This window comes from Corvus moneduloides, chromosome 1 (assembly GCF_009650955.1).
Source record: "Corvus moneduloides isolate bCorMon1 chromosome 1, bCorMon1.pri, whole genome shotgun sequence".
Lineage (NCBI taxonomy): Eukaryota > Metazoa > Chordata > Aves > Passeriformes > Corvidae > Corvus > Corvus moneduloides.
The window spans coordinates 71,578,837-71,606,183 of record NC_045476.1 but is presented as its reverse complement, the minus strand read 5'-3'; the positions used below and the strand labels follow the sequence as shown (position 1 = coordinate 71,606,183).

The window sequence follows — 27,347 nt, the reverse complement described above, 5'->3', positions numbered from 1 at the left end:
AAACCATTCTATAATTCTATGACTCTATGTGCCTCTTGCAGCATCTATTTCTTCGGTTCCTACAGTGTCAGCAAACAGCACTGAAATCCACTGGCAAAGTGTGTGTGTGTGTTTGTGGTATTTACACACACAGACACAAACATGAGTACCAGCTGAGAGCCCATCAGATACAGCAGGCAATGCTCAAACACTAGTGAAAGTTGTCTTTTAGCTCAAGTGGGTAATGTCTTCAAGAACAGTATGAAGGCTCCTGTGTGATGGGGTACTGAGAGAAAACAGAAGCACATTTCTGGGCTTTCAGTGTGTTTTTATAAACTTAGTGGTCTGTTTTTTAATTTTTCTTTATTAGTGTTTAAAAATATTAAGTCCCTACTTTTTGGGCAATGCTAAAATTAAGGTTGCAAAATGCTCTCAGCCCTGAGACTTACAGTTTTAACTGCATAATCATACATACATTTTTCCTCAGGACACTGCTGGAGGCACAGGACGGATCTGCTCTAGGACGGATCCAGGGTCCCCTTCCTTGTTCTATATAGAAATTGGCAAATGGGTATTGCACGAGACAAAGAACTGAGGACGGAGACTAGAGTTTGTCAGAGCTGTATCTTGGTTCTGCTCTAATTCCTATATGATGTTAATCAAGCTTTGACAGTTTGACAGCTTATTTAAGCGAGTGTGTTTCTTATATAGTGTATCCAGATTTCAGGTGCTGATGCTTATGTTTGCAGCAAAAGTCAATGTAAGTTGTTCCCTTGTCACGTAAAGTGCTGTATAATGCTAAAGCTTCTGAAAATAAAAATCAAACTGGGCATGTAAAATTAATGAACAAATGGGTATTTGTGATACTAGAGTGGCGGGTGTTATGGATATTAGTAATGCTGTCTCCACCACAGGGTTTGAGTGGCACCATTACAAGACTTTGGTATCATGCCTTGAGCAATATGGCAAAAAGAAATATTGAACAGGAGCTCATTAATGGTGCAATCACACACAATTTTCTGGCTGCAGCGGATCCTGTCTCACGGGTTGCTGACCTCTTAGGTCTGCTGGTAGAAGAGCACATCTCACAGTTCCTTGGCTTCGCAAAAATGATCTGCCTTAGTGTGGGCACTGCTTTGACTGCCATTTAAAAGCACACACACCCCCGTGCTGCCCCCCCAAAAAACTGGATCATTTGACAGAATTTGAGTTAGGAAATGACTACAGATGGAGCTGTGCTGGCAGATCAGAAAGTGTGATTATGTCCCTGGTAGAGAAGGGGTGATGAGCAGCTGGTGGTAGTGCCAGGGCAGTGACTCTTTCTTGGGATGAGCTGTGATCAAAACACATCTGATCCTGTTTCACTGGGGTCCCACCCTCAGCAACACGCAGAACATGGGGTGGCCTTCATGCAGAGCAAAGGAGCACGACATGATGTTGGGCTCCGGTACTCACCACACAGGTTTAAACTATGCCGCACAGGTGACATTTCTCGTGGTGTTTCCCAACTGCTAAGTGGTGAACTTTACAGTGTGAAATGCATTCTGACTGCATTTTTATATGTCAGTACACATGGAAATACATGTTACATAAGGTATATGTGTGTCATGCATATGTATGGAAATATATTTTTGCTACCTTTTCTTTGCTATGCACTAGGAAATACTCAAGGGGCAGATGAATCAATCCTATGGCCCAGTCAAAATTACAATGAGTCTATCAAGTAGACCTCACAGGGAACATTTAAATCCCATAGGTATTTTAGAGACACTTAGTAACTTCTGGTGCTCCTTAAATATTAACAGCTGCTCTGGACTGTTGGACAAAAGATCGTTTGGAAAGCGTTTTGTGCAGATCCAAGACATAATGATGTCTCAGTTGAAGAGGAATGATTTCTTTAATCAAATCATTGTGTAACATGTTTGATTCACCGTGGAATTGCCAAGCAGTGTGTCTCAAGTCTCAGCAGCAGATACGAGGCATAACTGTGGTGGTGGAGGAGGGGAGGCAGTAGAAAAGGGAAACGTTTTTTAAAACATGCCCATTCTCTGAATCTTACGCCAGAAGTGGACAAAACAAGTTTCTTAACCAAAAGGGGAGTCTGAAAGCTTCTTTGATTTGTGCCAACTGCTGGTGGTCCCAAGAGTAGTTTGAAAGGAGAAGCAAATAGGCTGAGGGCAGCAATCAAGCACTGACTAGTGGTGAGGATGTCCTAGTCTTAATCCTCATGCCACCCTCAGAGAAGATAAAAGGATATAAAAGGTGCTCTGCTAACTTCATATTAGCAAGTTAGGCAGCTGCCCCAGACTGAAGCCAGATGGCTTTCAGGACATTTTGGTTTGTCTCTGCTATTCCAAAAGACTGTAGTGAAGATACGTGGGCTGAGCTGGGAAACCTGCCCCTCTGCTCTGGTGTATGTACCTTGAGTGATATTCATGTATGAAATGCATCTGTTTTGATTGAGGATTTACCAATGGCAAGGAGGTTTGACATTGGCAGAACTATAATTCCCACCACCTGGTACAGTTTTCTGCACTGAAAGAAGGATGGAAAGGTAGTTAGAGCTCAAGACCCATTTTACAGAAATTTAAAAGACAAGAGATGCACCACTATAGTGACATAGGTGATGTGCACAAGCCTTGAAATGGCTCACAAGACACTTTACCACTTTACCACACAAACCTTCCCTGAGCAAACTAATTTTGCCTGTTGGGAGAAAAATAATCTATTCTTCTTTGAATGAGAAAAACTGAGTTTAAAAATGGAAATCATCTTCTGACAAACTGCACCACAAAGGTGGAGGAAGCTTCCTGTGGCACCCTTGATGAGATAACCTAGAATTAATGCCAGTTGGTTGAAGAGGCTGTCCACATGGTAACCATTCATGCTGTGCACAAGTGATGCAATCGATTTTTGTAATCCCAGACAAAAGTAGACCCTTCTGAAGCATTGTCAGCCTGTGAAAAGCTTCCAAAGACCAAACCTGCTTCTGAAAGCCAATGGTGTGGCCAGCTTCCAGCTTGGCATCTGCTGCTGATGTTCCATCTACCTAAAATTGCCATCATAACATTGCTAGAAAAAGCGTTTTTCATTTCCTGCTCTGCACTGATATGTAGAGTTACTGTGTGCTGTTAGCAACTAAGTGCTGGGTTTCACTTCAGGAACAGATGCCTTTTATTGCAGGCTGGATCCTGGCAGCCCCTCCATAATTACAGAGATGGAAGAGGGTGCAAGAAGCTGCCTGGACTCAAATGTGCATGTGTGGCGCTCTTTCCATCCAGTTTGGTTTTCTCTTTCCACTGTCCTCATCTTTCGTTTCTTAGATGTTAGGCTTCTCTTCTGATAAGAACACGCTCATTAAGTGTGAAGAGGAGCACTTGCCACATCTCTCCAGCATGTGAAAGTGCTGGATGCACATAACTGCAGTCCCTTCCCAAATCTGCCATGTGAAATTGTTGGTTCAAGCCTTATGGGCTGCTCTGTAGTTTCTAAAATATTTCAGACCTCCTCCATTAAGACATGCTAAGCATCTGCCAGCCTCTACAGATCAGGGCATGATGGGCCCTCATGGTGGCCAGAGTTTAGTGTGAATCAGATTCATTTTCTCTGGAGAAATTTGAGAACTGAAACTGTCCTTGTCCGCTCCCTGGATAATCTCCTCCTGACAGTGGTCATGAATCATCCCTGAATAACTCTTCCATAGAAGTGGTTTTGAAGTTCTGTTGAGTCATCTGTGCAATCTGGGAGCGTTTGCTGCATGCTGGCTCCACATCTGCATTTTCCAGAACAACCCGGTGGGAAATACTGTGTGCAGTCGCTCATGGTGTCCTGCATGCTCACATGACCAGAGGCAAAAGACCATTCTTCTTGGTCACCCCCATCTCTTTTCAAAGGTAATACAGCTTTTGCAGTGCTCTTGCTTTCCAAGTTTTAGGTAAGCCAGGTCCTAAGCACTTGTTTGCTCTGAGACTATCTCTGCTGGTTGAAGATAATGCCTCCCTGAGATACTGGTGACTGTTCAAGTGCAGAGGTCTCCATTCCCACCGATCAGCCAGCAGGTGGAAATGTGTTTACATACACCATTTGCTTCTTTACACAATGAACTCTGTTATCTCAAAGCCCTGAAGAAGGCAGTCTGAACTAGCCCATGTGCAGTGGAGCAGGTCAACGAGGGTCCACATAACCCTTTCTGCTGGCAAAGCAGGAGCTGTCATCTTCAGGTGGGACTCCAACACACAATCACAGCTGAAAAAGTAATGTGAGTAGAAAACATTTATCCACAGCCTGGAAATCCATCTGACTTCAACCTGGTACATTTGAGGTAATGGTAGCACATGGACAGGATTTTAAATATTAAAAGATTCCAACATAAACTAAATTAAAAACTAATCACACAAACTTGCAATGAAGAGGGAAAAATAAACATAACAACTGAACTCTATTAAGGGATTTGCATTTTACAGGAACATTTTCAAAACTAAACGTTTTAAAAATTGTTTCAGATAATTTGGCCAGGAATAATTATCACATAAAATCAGACTGTAAACACAGAGAAAAACAAATTAAGCTGAGACATGAGGTAAAGTAAGTTATTAATAAGAATTGTTGTTTCATATTTTGTATACTTTTTTTCAACAGCCCTGAAATGTCTTACTGCAGGATAATTAGAATATAATCTTGTTCCAGGAAATCCAGCACTTGCAAGCCCAGCCCTGTGTGTGTTTGCATTCAAGTCTGTCTGCACACTGCTTGGAATAACCTGACTGATGTGCCAGATACTCATTAGTATCTATTAGAGAACAGGGAGAAGGCAAAAAGAACGAATGTTTTAGTTGATTTTTAACTTAGGAAGGAGTACAGGTGCCACTAAAGACCATAAAAAATAGAGAGCAGCTTGGAAAAGTTACCCTTGTGGAATGGTGTAGTGGTTTTGATTCAAAATATCCATTATTTACTTATTTTCCTTCTGTGAGATAAGAATTAGGAGAAAAGCAAAGCAGGCACAAAACCTTAAACAGTTGCAGTACAATGAAAGAGCTTTATTACTAACAGAATTAAAAGTAAAGAGAAAACAACAAAACAAAATTAAAGTAAATTCCCCCCCCCCCCCCCCCCCCCCCCCCCCCCCCCCCTTTTCCAGCACTTCTCTCCTTTTATCCAGCTCACACAAGGGATAACAGAACATGGGATGTTAGTCAGTGTTGCAGTTCTTGAAAAGTCTTTCTCTTATGCTTAAGGAAGAAAAGGTTTTCCTTCAGTTGCACATGGTTCCCAAACTGCCACCAATAGCAGGCCCGCCCGGAAACAAACAGTCTGCTGTGTGTAGAACATCTCTCCCATGAAGAATTTCACAGTTCTTTCATACTACAAAACATGGGCCATCACATGGGGTTATTCATCTTTTTAAGGATAAGTTATTTTGGCCTGCACACAGAGGCTTTTCTTCGCCACAAGTCTCTAACAGCCTCTCACTACTTCTATATAGCCTGACATAGGCACTCTTCACAAACTTCATAGGCACACGAGGATACTCCATCCCCCCATGTTCTTCAAATGGATTAAAGAGACAAACAGTTTGTGGTATTACAGTTTCTTACCACGGCATGCAAGAAGGTTTCTTTTAAGCTGCGCGCCAGAATCGCGGCACCGCCCTCTTCTCTCCTGTCGCCATTTCCAGCTCCGTCCCACGTGACTCACTTCTCTTTCTCTCTGACTCTGAAACCGCCATGTTGAAGGGTGTTCTTGTTCGGGCTTTACGGTGGGGAAAGCCTCGCTCCCTCTGTGCTGCTGGCTGCACGGTGTCCTCTTCAGTTCAGCACGAAGTGTGCTGGCTGCAGACAGGAGGCTCTGCCGGCTCCCGCTGGCTCCGCCGGCTCCGCATGGAGAGGAGAGGGACCCGCCTGTCCCCAGAAGCTGCGCTGGATGGGTTTAGCTGTGAGCAGTCCATGGCTGGTTTTAGCTGCCTGCGGCTCTGGGACAGTCCCCCCCAGCGACCCAGGGTCCGTGCCGTGGTGCTGAGAAAGGGGGAAAGGGGCAGTGGCCCCGGCCCGGCCCAGCGGGGCCGGGAGGCTCGGAGCCCCCCCACCTTCCAGCAGGCGAGCTCCGACCAAAAAGGGGAAGTCCCGCCTTTCTGTGCGGTTTAAATATGTAAATTGTGAGAAGCGTAATTGGTCTTAAAGACTGTCCATCAACTCAGGGTCAACCCAACACATTCCACCCCTCGCTTCTTAAAATTTACATATCCAAAAGTTACTTAAAATAGCAAAACCAGAGCTAAAAGAAAACAAATTCCATAAACCTCCACCCCTAGAATTTTTACCACTACTACAAAGCAAATTTCTTCTATTATTCTACTTAATGTTATAACTTTCTACTTGCTCTGCTTATTATTTTCTCCTAATTAATCTTCATCTCACAGCGCTCATTAATTGCCCGCATTCTCCACCATTGATGTAGCGGGTTGAGTTCGAAACCGGGCAGAAACACCAATTAAATGTAGTGGTTTTGATTCAAAATATCCATTATTTACTTATTTTCCTTCTGTGAGATAAGAATTAGGAGAAAAGCAAAGCAGGCACAAAACCTTAAACAGTTGCAGTACAATGAAAGAGCTTTATTACTAACAGAATTAAAAGTAAAGAGAAAACAACAAAACAAAATTAAAGTAAATTCCCCCCCCCCCCCCCCCCCCCCCCCCCCCCCCCCCTTTTCCAGCACTTCTCTCCTTTTATCCAGCTCACACAAGGGATAACAGAACATGGGATGTTAGTCAGTGTTGCAGTTCTTGAAAAGTCTTTCTCTTATGCTTAAGGAAGAAAAGGTTTTCCTTCAGTTGCACATGGTTCCCAAACTGCCACCAATAGCAGGCCCGCCCGGAAACAAACAGTCTGCTGTGTGTAGAACATCTCTCCCATGAAGAATTTCACAGTTCTTTCATACTACAAAACATGGGCCATCACATGGGGTTATTCATCTTTTTAAGGATAAGTTATTTTGGCCTGCACACAGAGGCTTTTCTTCGCCACAAGTCTCTAACAGCCTCTCACTACTTCTATATAGCCTGACATAGGCACTCTTCACAAACTTCATAGGCACACGAGGATACTCCATCCCCCCATGTTCTTCAAATGGATTAAAGAGACAAACAGTTTGTGGTATTACAGTTTCTTACCACGGCATGCAAGAAGGTTTCTTTTAAGCTGCGCGCCAGAATCGCGGCACCGCCCTCTTCTCTCCTGTCGCCATTTCCAGCTCCGTCCCACGTGACTCACTTCTCTTTCTCTCTGACTCTGAAACCGCCATGTTGAAGGGTGTTCTTGTTCGGGCTTTACGGTGGGGAAAGCCTCGCTCCCTCTGTGCTGCTGGCTGCACGGTGTCCTCTTCAGTTCAGCACGAAGTGTGCTGGCTGCAGACAGGAGGCTCTGCCGGCTCCCGCTGGCTCCGCCGGCTCCGCATGGAGAGGAGAGGGACCCGCCTGTCCCCAGAAGCTGCGCTGGATGGGTTTAGCTGTGAGCAGTCCATGGCTGGTTTTAGCTGCCTGCGGCTCTGGGACAGTCCCCCCCAGCGACCCAGGGTCCGTGCCGTGGTGCTGAGAAAGGGGGAAAGGGGCAGTGGCCCCGGCCCGGCCCAGCGGGGCCGGGAGGCTCGGAGCCCCCCCACCTTCCAGCAGGCGAGCTCCGACCAAAAAGGGGAAGTCCCGCCTTTCTGTGCGGTTTAAATATGTAAATTGTGAGAAGCGTAATTGGTCTTAAAGACTGTCCATCAACTCAGGGTCAACCCAACACAAATGGAAAGATCAAAGGGAGAATCCATTTGGGGAAAACAGTCTAAAAGTGAACACAACAGGTATTGGAAGTACAAAGCAGTAATGTGAAAAAAAAAAAGTGATGATGTGGAAGGATGTTGGAAGTGCAGAACAATTCTTTCCAGATTTATAATGATTTGTAGACAAGCAAACTAGAAAGTTTTTGAATAGATTTTAAAGTAGCCTGGATGCAAGTTGGAATGCAGGCCATATTATTTGCAGCTTGAAACTTTTGCTTAAAAGTACTTGCAATCTCTTTATTGCAGCTGTGTCTTTCTTCAACTTCGTAATCTTTTGCTTGCCGTGTGACATCAGATACATTTTTAGAGTTAAGGTATATTCCAAGCTTTAGAGGTTCTAAAAATCATAAGCCAGATGTTTGAAAATGGAGAAATTGGGGGCTTAAGAAACGGAGAATTAACATAGTGACATATGTATATACTAGTGTGTATATATACTAGTATATTTTGCAGTTTCTTTTGCTTATTCTCTCTATGAAGTCCTGAGAATACTTAACAGTTCTCAGTAAACCTGGCCAGCCCCATCTGGGACCTTCACCCAACCACCTTAAAAGGGAGCAGAGCCCCTTTTTAGTTCAGCTGAGGACTCTTAGCTTCTGCTTGAGCTCTTGGGGGGTATTTTGGTCTCCAGCTCAGCCTGGCTAGGGCTGGCTATGGAGATATTTTCTCTGGAACTCAATGTCTGGACTGGCTTCCCAGCCTGAACTGGGCACTGTCTTATCATCATGGCCCTACTTGAACATCACTGGACCTGACCTATGACCTGGCTTCCTGTTTGATCTTGGATCTGCCTTCCTGGTTTGATCTTGGACCTGCTTTTGCAGTGTGCTTTTGCCTTATGGTCTGGACTCTTGGTTGCTATCTCTGAGCCCATCCTGCTTGCCTCACTTGAGGCAGCAGGGCAGGCTATGGGGTCACCTCAGTTCCTGGCTTGCCATGCCTTGGAGAAAAGATCTGCTTTTGCTGCTCTCTCCTCTGCTTTCTTCAAGTGTGCATGTGAGTGTACAGAGGAGAGGCACTGTGCTACCACAATGACAGAAGGTGGTGGCTCGTACCCACTCTACAGAAGTGCTGTGACTGAAGTCACCTTTTTGCCTAAGGAAGATAGAGCCGTTATTAACCATCTACTCTTCCCCTGGAAGCAGGAAAGTAGCAGCAGAAGGCAGAGATAAGGAATAGAAGTCTCTGGCAGCATTGCTATATTGTCTCCACCACAGGAGGAAAATCTAGATAATGGTTTTATTTTCAGATGTGAAGATCTGTGGTTCAGATGTAGCTAGAGGACTTTGCCCACAAATATAGATAATCCTCTATTCAATGTTTCACTTCACTGCAAAGCCTTGCCTGACTAGGTAAGAAATGTGCACTGACGTGGTTCATGTGTTTCCAGAGCTCAGCGTTTAGGTCACACTCGGTACTTCTTATCAGTCAGACTGATCTACTTGTGTCTTATAGGTCAAGGGGACTGGGATTCTGCAGTGAGCTTCCAGAATCACCTTTTTGTCACTGCATCCAACCAACTCCACAATATCAAGGAATCTGGCCTCAGTTTTTGGCCTCAGTAGTAACAGGGCTGGGCAGCGGGTCCCAAATTTGAAAACAAGGAGCCGGCATTTGCACTTCCATGTCCTCTCTGTGCTTCCACTGGGAGCTGCTTAAGAGGTATCCACCAAATGGTCAGGGGGGATGATAGAGAAATGAATGAAGGAAGCTTCAGTTCTTCCTTTTCTAACCTGCATCTTCTCAAGATACATCCAGATTGGGAAAAATAAGGTGGAACACAGTGTCTCCTCATGCAACCTGAGTAGGGAAAAGGTGCCTTGAACTTGGGAGAGAAGTAGTGTGGAGAACAACTGGATGAAGAGACAAAACACAGCAGGAAGACAGGCCCTGGGAATGGGAGTAGTTAAATAAATGGGAATGAAGGAGTAGTTAAAAAGAACGTGTAAGTGGAAAGAATATATTAAAAAAAAAAAATTACAGGCAGCTTGTGGGGCAAAAAGGGGAGATACAAAGGTAGGTACCATGAGTTTGGCCTCCATAAACCCGACTGAATTATCCTGCTTACTTCATCCCGCAGTCCATAGCAGTGGAGTGAAGTGTTTCTGTATCTCTTGGTTTGTGTGAATAGTATGTTCTTGGCATCAGCTTTGGTTTTAATGTGATTGGTTTTTAAACATAATTAGAAGTGTTTTTACAGCTTTGTGTACTTTTGTTTTAGAGACAACAAAAAGTAATGCACAGTTACGTTTTTTTACCAGAGAAAGATCTCTAAAACATTGCACCAGAATGGCACTACAGTCTTGATAATAAGAACATGCATGGAGGAGCATTGCAGAATTGGCTCTGAATGTTTGCCACCAAAGCCTCTGACTCAACAGAAAGCACAACCTGTGGTTTGTTAGCCCTGTTGACCCCAGTGCCTCATTGTGCAAGCCGTTCACAGGATCAGATACCCGAGATGGAGCCTTAGATGAGGGAGGAGGTGCTCAGTAATGCTTCAATTATCTATGAGCTTTCTTGATTCAGTAACACTCACTTTTCTTTTTCATTTGGAGTTTACTGTGGAGGCTACAGTAAGATCATCAGGGACTCCAGGAATGCATGGTCCCACTAAGCCAAGGGGTTAACTCACATGCTCAAATGATGCCTGTAAAACTTGATACAAGAACCCCTTAAGCACATGTTCTGGTTTTCTGAGAGTGCATTAGTGGGACTTAACAGACACATAAATTCTTTCCCGAAGATAGGCACAGGAAAAATTATTCCACAAAGGAAATGCCTCTCTATAGAGGGAGTCACAGCTGTGCACTCCCCTTCACTGCAGTCTGGTGCCTGAAGCCTTTGGGAAGCTGAGCTGTTCTTCAGGCTCGTTTCCTATCTGTGTCCAGCATCTGCCTCATGTGGCTTGGTTGTCTTTATCTCAGCTGGCCTGGCCTCCATGCTGGATTTCTTCTGGTCAAGCAGAGAAACCCAGTATTTTTAAGAAGGGAGTGCACACCGTGTTTGGGTTTTATGAGTTGACTGGCTCCTCCTCCAGCAGCATTTCTATGGCAATAATATAATCTAAGTATCTTGAAGGAACTGTGACAATTTAATCCAGTGGAGGATTCAATGTCTTAACTTCTGCTTTTCCTTGTGTTTCCATGAGCTTATCTGCAAGATTAACAGTGCATCAGCGTCAGATTCTACTTTCCACAAATGTACACACATTTAATTCATCAGAATGGCTGTTCCACAGTTTGGTCAAAACAATACATAAACCATATTTTTGTGACTTAAAAAAAGGCCTTAACACTTGCTATAAAGACAAGGCTAGGGAATGATTCACCTCTGAAGGAAATAGTGTGCTATTTCTGTTGTACCACTTTTTAAGCCAACAGACAAACAGCTTTGAGACCTGCTGCTGCACCCTAGAACATGTTTTGATGTTGCCTTTCAAGTATTTAAACAGAAGATAGAGTCAATTGTGAAATGTCTTACTCTTTTTTGATGGAAAACAGCTTCAACTGGAATGTGACGAAGCCACGGCACAACTTTCTGGAAGGGGTGCAATGTACAGCTGAACCTGAAGAAGTCCATGTGGAGGCTGACAAACCAGGCTGGAACAACAGCTTGGTCGGGGGAAACAGGGCTGGATGTTGCAGCAGCCATCAGCTGATCCATGAAAAACCAAACCCCAAATATTTCTCTCCTTACTATAGTGAGAAGCCAGCCTTGAACCATGTTTCTTATTCATATCACTGTAGTTCTCCTTTGTCTGTCTTTCCTCTATCTTGTATGCTACATGGGTAATTGTTTATCAATGTGTGAAAATGGGTAAAGGATGCAGTCATACTGATGTGATAGGATATTTGGAAAATGAGATCCATGGCTTTTACAGTTTTGGCCTTATGAAATTTTGGGACAGCTGCAAGACTGCAAGTGCTGTGTTTTCAACTTGCATTTGTTTCCTACAGTGTATTTGAAAATTTTCTACACTCCTCAGCATTGGAGCCTGACCTTGTTAGCCTAAGACTAAAAAGATTTATAAAATCACTGGCCACAAATAGAGAAAATGATTTTTCAGGAGACCCCATAAACAGGCAAATTACGTAGTACCACGATAATTCAAAGCAAAGCCATATGTTTAATTATTGTTGTAGCCATTTGGATTTAAGGATGACTGAACATCTTTAAATGATAGAGCATGGCTTACGAAAGGTGGGCTGTGTGGTTTGTGATGCACCACTGCAAATACTCTGTGTAGTATTTGAATGCTTCATAGTCAGAGGAAAAAAGGCTAAAGAAACTTGAAGCTTTGTTGTTGATCTGTGCCTAGTGATCTGCAATATGCCTACAAAGTAAACATCCCAGTAGTCAAATAAATTTTAACATGTTTGAGAATTTTCAATAGAATGGGGATTATTTTCCCCTTTGTGGATTTCTTCTATTCGTATCTGTACCACGAAGGAGGCAAGGGAAAAGATTTCCACCGAAAATAATGATGTTTTGCTTATTTCCTTTTAACCCTGCAACCTTTGAGCTGCTAAGCTAACTTAACGTGCTCAAAAAGTGATATTTAAAAGACCTCTTCCACACATGTCTGTGGCAAACAATACTAGAGGGCCACTGAATGGCAAAAATACTTGGGGAAGCAAGCATGGGTTGGAATGCTTTTTAATCATTTAGATACGTTAAAATGTTTGTGGTCGAACCTAAAGAAAAAGCATACCACTGAAGGCATCTTGGCAAGGTGCACTTGTGCTAAGTGCCTTATGTGTCTCCTGTTTCTTTAACTGATAAAATAAAAGGCTTAGCTGAAAATGCTGGCAAACCACACAGTATTTAAATGAACAGAACCTAGAGCTACTGAGAAAGAAAGATCAGAGTGAACTGGTGGGGTGAAGTAAAAAGGAGATGCAGTGGAAAATATGAGTAACTTCATGAAAAGTTCAGAAACCTGTGTAACTCAGAAGTAAAAATACATGGGTGGAAGGGAGTAAAAGGGCTGTGAAAGCACAGAGCCTGCTGACCTTCAGAGAAGCAGCTCTTTCTGAAAAGACAGAAGCAATTTGCAGTGGAAAGCCCAAAACTCTGGGACTTGCTTTTCACAGGTACATCTACACTAACTTCAGAGCACCGGCCTGTCGCGGGTTCGGTTTGTAACCGGGCAGAAACACCAATTTAGTGTAGTGGTTTGGTCCAAAATACTCATTACTGTTTATCTGCTGTGAGATAAGAATTAGGAGAAATGCAAAATAGGCACCAAACTTGAAAGAATATAAAGAAGTTTATTAACAGACCTAAAAGAGGAAAAAAAAAATTATACCACCTTCAGAACTCTCCTCCTCCCCCCACCTTCCTCCCTTCTCCCACTGACAATGTGAAAAGACAACCCTTAAGATGTTCAGTCTGTTTACCACTTCCATAATAACCTTGTTCAGTCCATTTAGAAAGAGAAGTCTCTTCTTGCTCATGCTATGAAACCATTATCACAACGAGACAGCCGCCCACTTCCAAATATTGTTCAGTCCATTTAGGAAGAGGAGTCTCTCTGCCTGCGTGTGAGTCCCTTCCCCCGACTTGCAGCTTTTCCCGCAACTGCTTTCGAGGGTCCACTCTTGAAGTTTTTTGGGGTACAATTTTAAGGTTGAGCCGTTCAGAAACAAAAACAGAGGCCCTTCTCCTTCCCTGGGAGCAAAGGGTCTTCATCATCTTCATCTTTAGGACTATCTCTGGGAGCATCTCTAGGAACTGAGGTTTTCTCCTTTCCCATTTGGAGCAAAAGTCCTCATCTGATTCATCTCTACGGACTGAGGTTTTCTCCTTTCCCGTTTGGAGCAAAAGTCCTCATCTGGTTCATCTCTCCCTGTCCAAACTTCTCATGAAATTACAGCTGCGTCAGCATCTGCCTATCTCAGCGCAGGTGCTTTTGCTTACGAGTTGAACACTCCACCCCCCATATCTTCATGAAATTACAACAGGATACTCTGATATATCATAGCTTCACAAGAGAATTTCAGCTTTAAGTATCTCCTCTCTCTCTTCCCTCAGGTTTTCAGCTCTTCACAGCAGTAAAAAGGGTTAATCTCACCTCGGCCTTGCAGCTTTGCAGCTGGAATGTTGAATTTTTCTTATCGCAGTGGAGAGGGGGGAGAGCCGAGCCGCTCCGGCTGCCCACGGCAAGGCAGTGGGGGGGGGTCCCACAGCTGGAACAGGTCCATCGGCTTCAGGATGGCCGTGGCCCGGCCCGGCCTGGCCCAAGCAGGGCCTGGCCGGGCCCGCTGGCCCCCACACGGGGCCCGCAGCCACCTGTCCCAGCACCGGAAACGAGAGAGCGTTTGGAGGGGGAGTTTGCCTATTCTTAAATGTGGATCACAGAGGTGATCACAATTTTAAGTGGCTTAGAGAATTGTCCATATTCAAACTGGCCAGCTGATAGGTTCTATCAGTTCCCAGAGGAAGCTGTAAGCACCCCTTAGCAAGGACGTCCCTTCTGGGACTATGCTTGCTAACCTATGACATTCTCCACCCCTCACCTCTGTGAAGACACATTTAAGAATTATTATCAAAATTACATTCAACTTCTACCATATTCCACCCCTAGATAGTTCAATACAATTACAATATAAGTTTCTCACTATCATGCTACTTAACTTATGACTTAATACTTGCTTTGCCTAGTATTCCTCCTAATTAATCATTATCTCACAGTTCTCATCAATTGCCCGCATTCTCCACCATTTGTCGCGGGTTCGGTTTGTAACCGGGCAGAAACACCAATTTAGTGTAGTGGTTTGGTCCAAAATACTCATTACTGTTTATCTGCTGTGAGATAAGAATTAGGAGAAATGCAAAATAGGCACCAAACTTGAAAGAATATAAAGAAGTTTATTAACAGACCTAAAAGAGGAAAAAAAAAATTATACCACCTTCAGAACTCTCCTCCTCCCCCCACCTTCCTCCCTTCTCCCACTGACAATGTGAAAAGACAACCCTTAAGATGTTCAGTCTGTTTACCACTTCCATAATAACCTTGTTCAGTCCATTTAGAAAGAGAAGTCTCTTCTTGCTCATGCTATGAAACCATTATCACAACGAGACAGCCGCCCACTTCCAAATATTGTTCAGTCCATTTAGGAAGAGGAGTCTCTCTGCCTGCGTGTGAGTCCCTTCCCCCGACTTGCAGCTTTTCCCGCAACTGCTTTCGAGGGTCCACTCTTGAAGTTTTTTGGGGTACAATTTTAAGGTTGAGCCGTTCAGAAACAAAAACAGAGGCCCTTCTCCTTCCCTGGGAGCAAAGGGTCTTCATCATCTTCATCTTTAGGACTATCTCTGGGAGCATCTCTAGGAACTGAGGTTTTCTCCTTTCCCATTTGGAGCAAAAGTCCTCATCTGATTCATCTCTACGGACTGAGGTTTTCTCCTTTCCCGTTTGGAGCAAAAGTCCTCATCTGGTTCATCTCTCCCTGTCCAAACTTCTCATGAAATTACAGCTGCGTCAGCATCTGCCTATCTCAGCGCAGGTGCTTTTGCTTACGAGTTGAACACTCCACCCCCCATATCTTCATGAAATTACAACAGGATACTCTGATATATCATAGCTTCACAAGAGAATTTCAGCTTTAAGTATCTCCTCTCTCTCTTCCCTCAGGTTTTCAGCTCTTCACAGCAGTAAAAAGGGTTAATCTCACCTCGGCCTTGCAGCTTTGCAGCTGGAATGTTGAATTTTTCTTATCGCAGTGGAGAGGGGGGAGAGCCGAGCCGCTCCGGCTGCCCACGGCAAGGCAGTGGGGGGGGTCCCACAGCTGGAACAGGTCCATCGGCTTCAGGATGGCCGTGGCCCGGCCCGGCCTGGCCCAAGCAGGGCCTGGCCGGGCCCGCTGGCCCCCACACGGGGCCCGCAGCCACCTGTCCCAGCACCGGAAACGAGAGAGCGTTTGGAGGGGGAGTTTGCCTATTCTTAAATGTGGATCACAGAGGTGATCACAATTTTAAGTGGCTTAGAGAATTGTCCATATTCAAACTGGCCAGCTGATAGGTTCTATCAGTTCCCAGAGGAAGCTGTAAGCACCCCTTAGCAAGGACGTCCCTTCTGGGACTATGCTTGCTAACCTATGACACGGCCCAAGCTCAAACTTGCCTCATGTTTGGACACAAGACTCTGCTCAGGGCCTTGGGTGAGCTCCATCTCTGGGAGGAGGAGGGGAGCCTGTGCTGGCTCAGCCCTTTAATATAACCCAAATGGTATCATACCATGCACTGCACATGAGCTTTTGCCTTCTCCCGAATCCTCCATCCCAGACCTCATAATTCTGTGCAGCAATTATCTCCCTCCCAGAAGTGCTTAACGTCACATCCCACAGAGCCCTGCTGGATGTGCGGTGTGCTGAGTACAAGGCATTCATTACATGTCAGTGGCCCAGCCTGCTCCTTATCCTGCTAAGTGCAGGTCAGCAGCACCATCTGCCCATCACTGGGGCTTCCTCTTGGACAAAAAGGCAACAGTGGTTTAACCAGTCCAATTTTAATTATTTTTTTGTTTTTATCCTTAGACTTTGGCATGCCATCATAAATGGTTTGGCCAGACAGGGAGTGGGGCAGCCTGGAAAGTGCTGAGGATGACTCCCTGTCTCTTGGCCTCATCAGGTGTCTCTGCAGGGAGGATGCTGCATGAGGTGTGGGCACTAGTCTCACCAGGGCTTGCAGTACCAAAGGACACCTCACCGGGACTCTGATAGGAGGTATTCTTCTCACTGGCTGCTTTGCTCTGTGGCTGGTCTCTTGTCTGATCTCTGTCCTGTGACCAGCCACATGAGGCCTCGTGTGCTGGAAGAAAAGAAGGCTGATGTCGGCCTGTGGTGGTGGTGGTTCAAGTAGGATGAGGATTGCTTCCCCTGCCTCCATGAGCTGTCCTGTGATTACCCTTGGGGGAGCACCCCAGCAGTTGGGACTCTTCCACAGAGGGAGAAGGACAGAGTCCTCAAAAGAGATATTAGCATGGCATCTTAAACACAGCTATTCTTGTCTGAGATGCTCTGATATCATTAAGAGAAATATGATGCAAATAAGTAGATATGGTATCAGTGATGCTGAAGTTCATTGAAATGTTTGATTAACAATACCTGGAAAAAAGGTGAAGCTCTGTCAGTGAACTGTGCCCTATATCATGTGATTAACCTGAAACTGGACAGATTTGTACCTTTTCTTGGCCACAGGAGTTCATACTACGTACCACCACACAGAGCTGCAGTGTATACATGCAAATAAAAAAGAATGTTGTGCCAAAATTCTTCGACGGAACAGTTTAATGGAACACTAATGTTTGATGGAACATTATTTTAATGCCAGTTTTTCCAAATCAGAAAACTTAGCCAACTTATGGGACAATGTAAAAGCAACACACCTTCAGGACATCCTGAGAAGGGTGGAGATGAAGGCCATTGCCATGCAAAATATCCCACTGAAGACCAGCTTCTTTCTCGGAGCTACAGGCTGTGAGGAGCAGTGCATGACCAGGTCCCTGCTGTTTCCTTTGCCTACCTCCAGGAAAGCATCTGGCTGTTGCTGACAAGGGGCAGTTGTGAGTATCTCGGGTGACAGCTACTGCTACAGAAAAGGGGAAAATGACCTCCCCTCACAGCAGCAGTTGCTGTCCTATCTCTCCAGCCCCACTGCAGGAGCGGCAAGCCCTAGAAAAGCTCTAAGCACCCACTCATACCAGGTAAGCCAAGATCCTCTGACTTTTTTGTAACAGTAGTGCTCAGTGAGAAGCCTCAGAGCACAAACTAATAGACAGCACTTCTTTTAGTGAAACCTTTATGTTAATTCAATACAGACTACTTATAGAATTTCCCTTCTCTGAGAAAATCTTGACTTCTATAGAGAACAGCACTCAGTCTTGTTCTATTTCTTTTCAGAACTTCAGAAGTTCCCTCAAAAATTCCCTGAAGCCTTAATAATAATGATTCTCAGGTGCATGTCAGGATGTAATGTACAATGTAAAGTTTTCACATTTGATGCTCAGCACAGTTAAATTTACCACAGTACTTTACATCCAATTTATCCCAAGAATTCTAGCAAAATCACATACTGTTCAACTAGAGATTTATCATGGGGTGCTTAAGAATGAATTATTCAAGACTACCTAATGTATAGCAATTTCTTGAGAGCCTAATGTGTGTATGTGTATATATTTATACATAAAATACCTGTGAGCCATTACAGAAAACCAGTTTCTGAGCAAGGAGGTTTCAAGTGTAAAACTAGAGGATGTTTAAAAATAGGTGTCCTCCTGAAAACACAGTGGAGTTTTAGAGAGAAGAAAACCTCAATAATCTTCCCCGTTCAGCTATACACACAATCATTTAAAGAGGATCTATACCCTGTAGGGCTCCTTTTAGGTGAAATTTTAAAAGTATCTGAATTCGGCAATGAAGGTTTTTTTTTTTTTCTATGTGCATATTGATGTGGCATTTTAGATCTCACTGAAAACTCTTAAAGAATTTCCCTCATTTGCACGTTTGAGAAGATTACTATGTGCCTCCTACTAGCAATCATCCACAGTACTTTTCCCAAAGTACTTTACTGAGTGGGTATGCACTTCCTTTTTACTGATGGAAAAACAGACAGAAAAAGATGAAGTGTTCTGCCCGGGATAAACAGCTTGGTACGCTGCCTTTTCAAAGCCCTTGGGACTGCATTTTTTACCTGGCCAGGGGGGCAGCCTGCTGGAACGACACTGAACTGGGCTCAAGGCAGCTCTTCGGCCCTTAGCTCTGCTCACTCAAGGGGAGCAGGCTGAGGAGCATCCTGGGCTCACAGCTGCCTCCTTGGCTGCTGTTTCAGATGGCCATGGAAATAACCCCAAGGGGCCAGACTTTCAGTTCTGCGTTTTGTCCTCTGATCCCAACTGACTTTGAGATGACTGGTTTTATGTTCAAGAGTGGATCAGCTGCCACCATCTGATATGCATACCTGGGGACCTGTCTCCTCTTTAACCCCTCATTGAGTTTTTCTTGTAAAGACAGTTGTGCTTGTTTGCAGAGGAAGGGCACTGATTGTATTCCTGTGCACATCCATGTGGTGAGAGGGCTGGATTTTCACACTGATGGATAGGAGGCACTTTGACTACTTCTAGTAGAAGAAACTTTTCCTGCTGGCTGCAGGGGGGTTGCTATTGTCTTATTTCATCTTGCAGGCTGGAGCATCTATTTTGAACTTACTCAGGTCCTCGTGAAGAGATGAGTGACCTAGAACTCCCTCTGGCACCAGCAGCAGCTGTGATGGCTCCTTTTTCCTGAGGCATCTTGTGAGGATGGGCCAGTATCTGATGCTTTCTCCCTGATGATTCTGGTGACCACAACCTGATGCTTTCAGGCAATGAATAGAAAAAGAAGCAGCCAGATGCTATGTGTCCCAGGAGGACAGAGAGGCCTGCAGGACAGATTTTAAGGGACAGCTGAGCAGAACAAGTAGAGGTTCAGACCTAGCTTGAGAGGTCGCTTGGTCTCGGGTTTGTGACTGGTCAGACTTGGTACACTAATTTAAGCTTATGGCACCTGTAGGACTGTATTAATGCTGATGTGTTTAGGATAACAGTAACTCTGTTCTTTAGGAAGTCAGAGCCCCAAGTCTAAAAACCAGACAAAGGAAGAACAAGGGGGGGACAGACAAGGGGGAAGACAAGCACAGTCTCTCACAATAAAGAATCATCATTTTCTTGTCCAAGAGGAACAGCAGAACAGATTTCACCTGAAGATATTCTTTGAGGGTCTGATTTTCCCATGAATCTCCAGTTCAGCAATGAATACAATCTCCTGCCCTAAACACCACGTTGCAGACTAGCCAGGGATTTCACTTACATTTGCCTCCTGTGTTGCCTCTGGGCAGGACGTAGAACAGGTTACCCACAGCAGAGAACCTGCCACCATTGTAAGCTGTAAATGTTCTCAAGGTATAATTTAAGTGAACTCAAGAGGAAAAATAGCCCAGAGACAATGCCTGTGGCCAAAAGCTCAGGCAGAAGTGGTGTCCTGTCAGTCCATAGCTATGCAGCGAGCTACTCTGCATCTTCCTGCCTTGCTTTCTCCCCTGTGAAATGGGGATGAAAATACTTGTGTCTTACAAACATGATTAAATGTAGGTTGAAAGAAGGCCCTGTAAAAACCGTGAAAACTCTGATAATAGTGGTCCTGTTCTCTTAAGGCAGGATCTGGTCTGGACACTGAACTCCAAAGGGAAGGATGTAGCAGGGCCAAGGTCCTCACAGCTGAGCACACAGGCTGCCAGGGGAGCGCAGGCAGGGGAGGAGGGAGAAGACGGAGGTGCCGCAAGAAATATTTAATTGAGTTTATTTACTGAAGACATCACGTGCTGGCTCCAAACGCAAAACCCGATGGAAAACCCGAGTGGCAATGAAAAGCTGCCAACACTGCTTTGTCGGGGAGTTTGGTTGACAAGAGAAAAAAAAAAAAAAAAACCACCAAAAAGTCCCGCTGAATCCCCCCTTCTCAGCACCCAAAGCCCGGCCCGGGCCCCTCGCCTTTTGGAGGGTGACCCAGCGCTCCCTTGCCCGCGGCGGGGGAGAAGGGAGGGCAGCCCTTGGCCGGGCAGGGTGACCCCGCACGGAGCGCGCACAGACACACACAGAGGCACACGTGTAAGCTGTGCATACACACCCCCACAGCTGATGCAGGAAACCAACCGCGGCGGCACAGCCCCCACCGGCAAAACCCGCGTCCCGGGCCAAAAAAGGGGCGCCGCGGCGGAGAGCACGACGCGCCTCCTCCTCGTATTTCCTCCCCCGCCCACTTCCAGCGGCGGAGGGGCTCGCTGCCGCCGCCGGCTGCCGCCCGGGATGGAAAGTTGTAGCCGCGGCGGGATGCGCGGCGCGGCGGTGAGTTTCCCCGGCAGCGCCGGGGCGCGGCGGGCCGGGCGGGCGGGGGCGCGGGGAAGCCCGTCCGGGCGGGCGGCGGGGCGGAACCTCCGGGATCTCCGCGTCAAGCCCCATCTCTCTGCGTGTCCGTCCGTGTGTGTGTGTGCGCCCGGCCGTGCCGGTGCCCCGGGGGCCGGGCCCTGCCAGGGGGAAGCGCGACGCGCACCGCGCAGCGCCCCGAGCGGCGGCGGCTTCGGCCGTCGGGGGGAGGCGCTGCCTCGTGTCGAGCCCGAACGGGGACCCCCCTTGGGGAGACCCCTGGGAGCCGCGGCGGTGAGGGGCCCCCCCTGCCTCGGGGCAGGAGCAGGGGCTGGGGCTGGGGCGGCCGGGGGGTCCCACCGGTGAGAAGGAGGAGAAAGAGGAGGAGGAGGAGGAGGAGGAGGAGGAGGAGGAGGAGGAGGAAGTGGCGGGGCAGCAGCGGCCCCCCGGCGCGCCGGCCATGCCTTCCCCACCGGGCCGCGAGGAAACCCCCTCGGTGACCCCTCCCCCGACCCGGGGAGGGGGCGGGACCGGGAGACCCGGTGACGTCACTGCTCCGGCCGCGCTTCCTGCAATAGAAAGTGAGAGAAGGTAAAACACCCCCCGCCCCCCCGCGCTCCCCCCGACGGTGACCGGGGCGCCGGGGGGAGGGGCGGGGCGGGCCCGGCGGGGAGCGCGGCTCTCCCCGAGGGGACCCTGGCGGATGCGCCGAGCCCGCCCGTCTTCCCTCCCTCCCTCCCCCGCCGGGCCCGCCCCGCCTCTCCCGCCTGCCAGGGGAGGCTCCCACTCCCCCGCCCCCCGTTCCCCCGCATTGTGTGTCCCCCCGTCCACCGCCCCACGGCCGAGGGGCAGGGCCGCTATGGGGGCTCCCGAGTGGGACGTGGGGGATGGGGCTCCCGGAGGAGGGGTCTGCTGCGGAGGGGGGCGGGCGCGGCCGGGGGCCGGGGGGCTGCGGAGGGGGGCCGTGCCGGGGGGCGGCGCCTTGGCCGGCCCGGGGGGACGGTGCATGGAGGAGGGGTGGGTGCCGGTGCCGGGCTCTGTGTGTGCGTGTGTGTGCGGGCGCGGTGGCGGCTGTGGCGGCGGCGCTGGGTCATGTTTGTGTTTGAGGTTGTCAAGTGAAGGAGGCTCCCGGCCCCCCCGTTCCCCCCGCTCTTTCTCCCTCCCTCCCTCCCTCTCCCTCCCGCCGCCGCCGCCGCCGCGCAGGGGTCGCCGCGCTCCCCGCCGCTGCCGCCGCCATCAGCCGCCGCCGCCGCGCCGGCCCCTCCGCCAGGTTTGCAGCGGGCCCCGCGGGGGACGGGAGGGGGCTCGGGGGGCGCTGCGGGGACGGGGGGTGCGGGGCGGGACGGCAGCCCCCCGCCGCCCCCCTCGGCTGGGAGCTGCGGCAGCCACAACACAATGTGTCCTCCGCCGGCGGCGGGGGGGGAGAACGGGCGGGCGGGCGGGCGGGGACGGGGAGGACCGCAGGCCCCGATCCCCCCCCTCAGCCCACCGCGCTCCGCCGCGGCCCCTCCGGGACGCGCGGGGACTCCGCGCTCGGGCTGCGCCCGCCCGCCCGCGCTGCCCCCGGGGGTGCCGGTGCGCCCCGGCCCCGGGTGGGTTTGTCCGTGCGCCCCCCCCCTCCTCCACCCCGGGTCTGCAGCCGGGGCTGGGAGGCGCGGAGCTCCGGCCCGGCTCCTCTCGGCCCCGCCGCCGTCCCCGCTGGGTGCCGGGCCGCGGCCGCCCCCCGTCCCTCTCCCCCCCTTCCCCCCCCCCCCCCCCCCCCGCGGCATGTGTGCAGCGCTTTGTTCGGTGCGGCGTTGCAGAGGGGTTTTCCCAGGCTCCTCCCTCTTTATTCATTCATGGATTTTTTGCCTCCCTCCCTTCCCCTTCCCTTCCCCTCGCAGTCCCGCTCGCACATACCGGCGGCTCCCCGGGCCCTGGGGCGGGCTGCCTCCCGCCCTGTTCCCCCATTTTTGGGTGGATACTGGGGGATGTGACCACTGCTATCGCAAAGGCCCATTTCTCCCTCTCCCCCTTTTTTTTTCCTTTTTTTTTTTTTTTTTTTCTTGTTCAAGCGAGGGAGGGAATGACTTTTGGCGTGGGTCCTGCCCGGTGTTTCCGCCGTGGCTCTCACACGGCCATCTCTTCCCCGAAGGAGAGGGTCCTGCTGGCGAGCGGGGAAGCTTGGTGGCATTAAAGCGTCAGTAAGATGTCATTTGTGCTGCAGGGAAGCGTCGGGAAGGGCTCCTGATTTACGGAGACCCCGGGAGATTTCAAACTCTCGCTCCAAATAACTTGTGTAAAGAAGTGACGGTGTTTATTAGCGTCTTGAAAAACCTCAGCCCAGCTTCAGGGACTTCCCCACTCCAGCCAGAGGAAAGGGGGACTGGGGCTCAGGGAGTGCTGGTCGCTTCAAGCCATCCAGCCACTTTTCTGCATTTCCAGTTCGTGCCTAAGACATGGAAAATGGACCTGTTAGCATAAGGTTTTATTTAATTTCTAAATATTTCTGTTATGCTTGCAGATAAAGTGGTATGAGTTAACAGCTTGACAGGCACTATGCTCTGTTTCGAATTTTTTCTGTCTTTTTCCTTCAACGTACAGTAATACCCTAGTGAAGAATCATTTAGTCAGAATAACATTTTCCAGCTTTCCTTTGTGTCAGTTGCAGTAATTTTTTTTCTCCTGTTTGGGTCCTTTTATGCAGCAACAGACAAAAGAAACATTAAAAATTAATGATTATATTCCTCAGTAGTATGTAGACTGAAGGGGTGGTTGCAAGTAGTCTATTTTAATTTGGTTTGAATTAAATTTTCACAGAAACATGGTTTCCTTGGAAAGCAAAATAAATGCTCCTAAATTAATACTTGCAACAAATGCTGAAAAATCCACATCCTTTCTCCTTCGAGTAGCTGTCCTTAATCAATTTGCCTATATTAGGGGCCATTCCAAAGTTCATATAGTTTTAAAACAAATTCTTCCTAGTGTTTACTAAAAAAAAATAAAAATCTGTTAACATGAAGTAGTATTACTATAAAAAGAAGCAGAAACTTGGTGGGGTTTTTTTTTAAATTTTGTTTAGATGGAAGAGTGTAATTACACCAGTCATTTTCTTCTTTCAGTTCTTGTGCATAAGTAGTTTTCCATAGGTCTTTGAGAGATTTCACATCCTGTATGATTTCAGAAACGCTCATTAAACTGTTAGCAATTCCTAAAAATGTTCAAAAAGTAAGAAAGTGCAGGTAGGTCAAGAGCTAGTGTGATCCTCTGCTGGACACTGATATTTCGGCAGAAATATCCCGTGGGGAATTCTTCCAAACTTGCGTGCTCCATGTAAGGATTCTGTAGGTAGTGTTACAAATAGGATGATGCTTTGTGTGTTTGCCCTCCCCTCTGTACTACCCCTACCCGAAGCTGAAGATCTGTATCTGAAAGCCTGATGCCAAATTTTGTTTAATTTTTTGGATTTATTTGCATGAGACAGGGGTTGTTGGAAGATGTTTTCTGGCTACGAAACAGCTGACAAATGTGGGGAAGTGTTTTAGTTTTCTCATGCTTCCTGAGTAATCCTAAAAGGAGTTTCAGCCTCACATGGTTTTCTGAAGATACTGGAACACTTGACTCCATAAAACCTGTTGAGGAATCCATTCAGTGCAGGTTGTGCAGCTGCACTGGGAGCTGCAGGTTGAGCTCAGGGTGGCGGGAGCCCGGGGCAAGAGGCCGGGAAGTGGTGCCGACCCTTTGCACAACAAAGGGCACTCGGATCTGTGGCCCAGCCAGGGGACCAGGGACACAGCAGGAGCCGAGGACTCAGCTGGAAGACCCCAGACTATGGCACGCGTAAGACTGGGAGGGTATAAAAGCCCGGAGGATCCTTGAGGATCCTTTGTCAGAGGCACCAGCTCGGGCTGTTACTCTGTTGTTGCCCCATGAAAAAATTACTTAAAGGGCCCAGAGGTCTGAGGCTCTGCTGTGGGAAACCTGGGTCGAGCTGGGAAGGAAATCTTGTCTGACTGTGTGAGACTGGAGAGTGCAGGGAGTCAAGCCTGCTGTGAAGAGACTTCAGTCCCAGCAGTATAACTCTGGTGGTTGGAGTGTGACTGCCAGGGTGGCTCCTGGGCTATCAGACAGGAAAGTTTCCTTAGCAAATCATAGGTGCAGAAATATTTCTTGCTGATTTCCATATTCATTTGAGGATGAAAGGGATCAGATAGGTATCTTTGCTTTTCTTATTGATGCTTACATCTCGTAACTTTCTCTCTCTGTTTTTTTAGCATACGGATTAACTGAGCCCTTTGACAAGTTTATGGAGCTGCCATCTCTCTGCTTGCTGTACTTTCCATTTCTGAGAGGAGAAAGTGGTGCATGAGATTAGAGGAAAATGCCTCGGACAAAGCAGATACATCCCAGAAATCTGAGAGGTATGTAGCTCTCAGCTGAGAAGGAAAAGCTCTTGGGAAACTCAGTTGCAGTTTCAATTATGAATGTATTCAATGTGTTTAAGAAGTTGGTTTTGATCCAAAAGTAGTTTGTAAGCAAGTTTTAGGAGTTGTCCGTGAGACATCTCTAATTTTCAGAGAAATAACTGGAATATGTCCTTATTCCTGCAGTCTGTGTGCTTGACAGCATTCTTGATAATCTCTAGCTTACAGCAATAGCCAGCATGAACTTTGAAAATGCAAAGGAAGAAGCAGTTTCCTTATCGGAGAATTTGCAGTTGAAATATAGGGGGAGGTGGGAAATGGGTGTGACGTGGAAGAACTTGACATCTGGCAGCTGGCAGTTGTTTTTCTTTAATAGTTGCCAGTTTGGCTTGCTTTTGAGGGGATCAAAACCTCCTCCCATGCATGGCTTCTCACTGTTTATCTATCACCTGTCACCCATGCTACCTTGAGCATTGCTAGGTTTGACCTTGGTCTCCTCGCTCTCCTGCCTTTGTGCAGCCACATGGTAGCTTGGCTATAAGGGCAAGCAGGCAGGAAACCTGCTCTGCAAACTGACAAGCTTACATGTCCTGGCATTGCCTTGAACAAAATCCCAGTGCACTTTACCAAGCCCGTATGAATGTGAGGAATCTGATCCTACAGGATATTTGTTACTGCCTTGGTGGAAGTGGCCCTAGAGGAATTAAATGAGGGGAAAAATGTGGGTCAGTTGACGAGCAGACATACATGTTGAGGGGGAGCATGCTTCCATCCCCACCCTTTTACGCAGCTTTCGGGAGAACATGCTTCCACCTGCACCCTTACATGTAGCTGTCATCAGCTTTTTTTAAGTCAATTTTACAATTGCAGTATGGAAGCATCCCTTCAGAGGAAAAAAGCCATTACAAAACCACAAACATCAACATGAGGCTTTAGGGGCAGGAACAACATTTGATTCCAATTTTAACTTTTTTATGTCAAAACACAACAAACATCCTCGTGTCTCTCAGTTAGTTGAGAGTCTCTCAGGGGCTTGTGCATAAAGCTGTATCTGAGACCTCGTGTTTGCAGACTGTTGTCATTGCTACCACTAACAATCTCTGTTGGAGAAGACATTTTTGCAGTGTCTTTATTCAGGAAGTGCTGAGTAGCATTTTGGTATGATGGATAAACCTCTCTCACAGATCAGGAATTTTACATTTCTCTTTCTTACTGGATGTGAAGTAATAAATCAGAGCTGAGTTTTTAATATTGCTGCTTACCAAGTTGCTGACTTAACTGAGCTTATGTTTTCTAATCAAATATGAGAGTGATCTAATTTTAGTACTCTGACTGATATCTACTCTTGTATTGCTTGAAACTTAATAGGAGTTAAATCTATTGTAAAGCTCTCTATACACTTAAATAAATAATCTAATTAAACTCTTAATTGTGTAAGAAATTAGTTGCCTTTTTTCCTTGCATAGTGTCTCCAGTCATTTAGCTTTTATCAACCCCTGTAACAGCAGTTTTCATCAGTTCCTATTTTTCTACAACTAATGGGAGTTCTTGAATGAATTGAGGTGGGTTAAATGTTGAGAAGAGAAATAGCAGTGTACAGTAAGCCCATAGTTAGAAATTATGTTGGAACGGCTAAATGATTGTCAAAACTATATAGTTGCTGCAAACTTCAACACCTTGTGAGCATATATTGCTACTACGATGGGTTATTAGAGGTGAAGTGATTTGAAAAATCAGTTTACTTCTCATTAGTTATGCACTATTTCCATTTCTAGTCTAGATAATGAGGAAAACTGGATTTCATTTTCTTTAGTCATTTCATCAGTCCACAAGAGCATTGCAGAAAATATTTGCTTGAACCCTCAGTTTTTGCTGGAACTTGGGGAAACTGAAAGATTTCACAGGTCTGGTTTCTGGCAGCTCATTTTTGCATATACAAAGTTAGACACATCTTAAGTCGATACTATCAATTTAACATTAAAACTTCAAAAAATGGGGGGTTTAGCAGTGTGGTTTAATCCATGGTAATTAGTACTGATGATAACTAAATGTGCAAAAAGCATAGATGTATTTGGTCAAAGGTGAAACTTAGCAAACTTGGCAACTGAGAAAATATGTTCTATAACATGTGAAAGACAAAGGTGTAAGATTAAGTAACCTGTATTTTTACAGGTTTTTAGGTTAAAAGCTATTTTTAAGTTGTCTAAACCTGATTGTCACCTTTTGTACTGTGTACAAAGAAC

At 46.9% G+C, this 27,347-nt stretch overlaps 1 protein-coding gene across 4 annotated transcripts in view; it reads left to right on the top strand.

Annotated features, from left to right (window-relative positions):
* Positions 1-20,582: 20,582 nt before the first annotated feature.
* The window catches only part of HIVEP1 (HIVEP zinc finger 1), a 128,748-nt gene continuing 121,983 nt past the window's right edge, over positions 20,583-27,347 (top strand). The window contains exons 1-2 of one of the 4 annotated variants that reach the window (XM_032115352.1): positions 20,583-20,683; positions 24,955-25,101. In XM_032115352.1, the coding sequence (XP_031971243.1) occupies positions 25,062-25,101 (40 nt within the window). In that variant the 5' untranslated portion in view covers positions 20,583-20,683; positions 24,955-25,061. Of the gene's footprint in view, positions 20,684-21,154; positions 21,293-21,929; positions 21,972-23,180; positions 25,102-27,347 lie in introns of those variants that run through there. The other 3 variants (XM_032115379.1, XM_032115370.1, XM_032115362.1) reach the window with 3 other exon arrangements.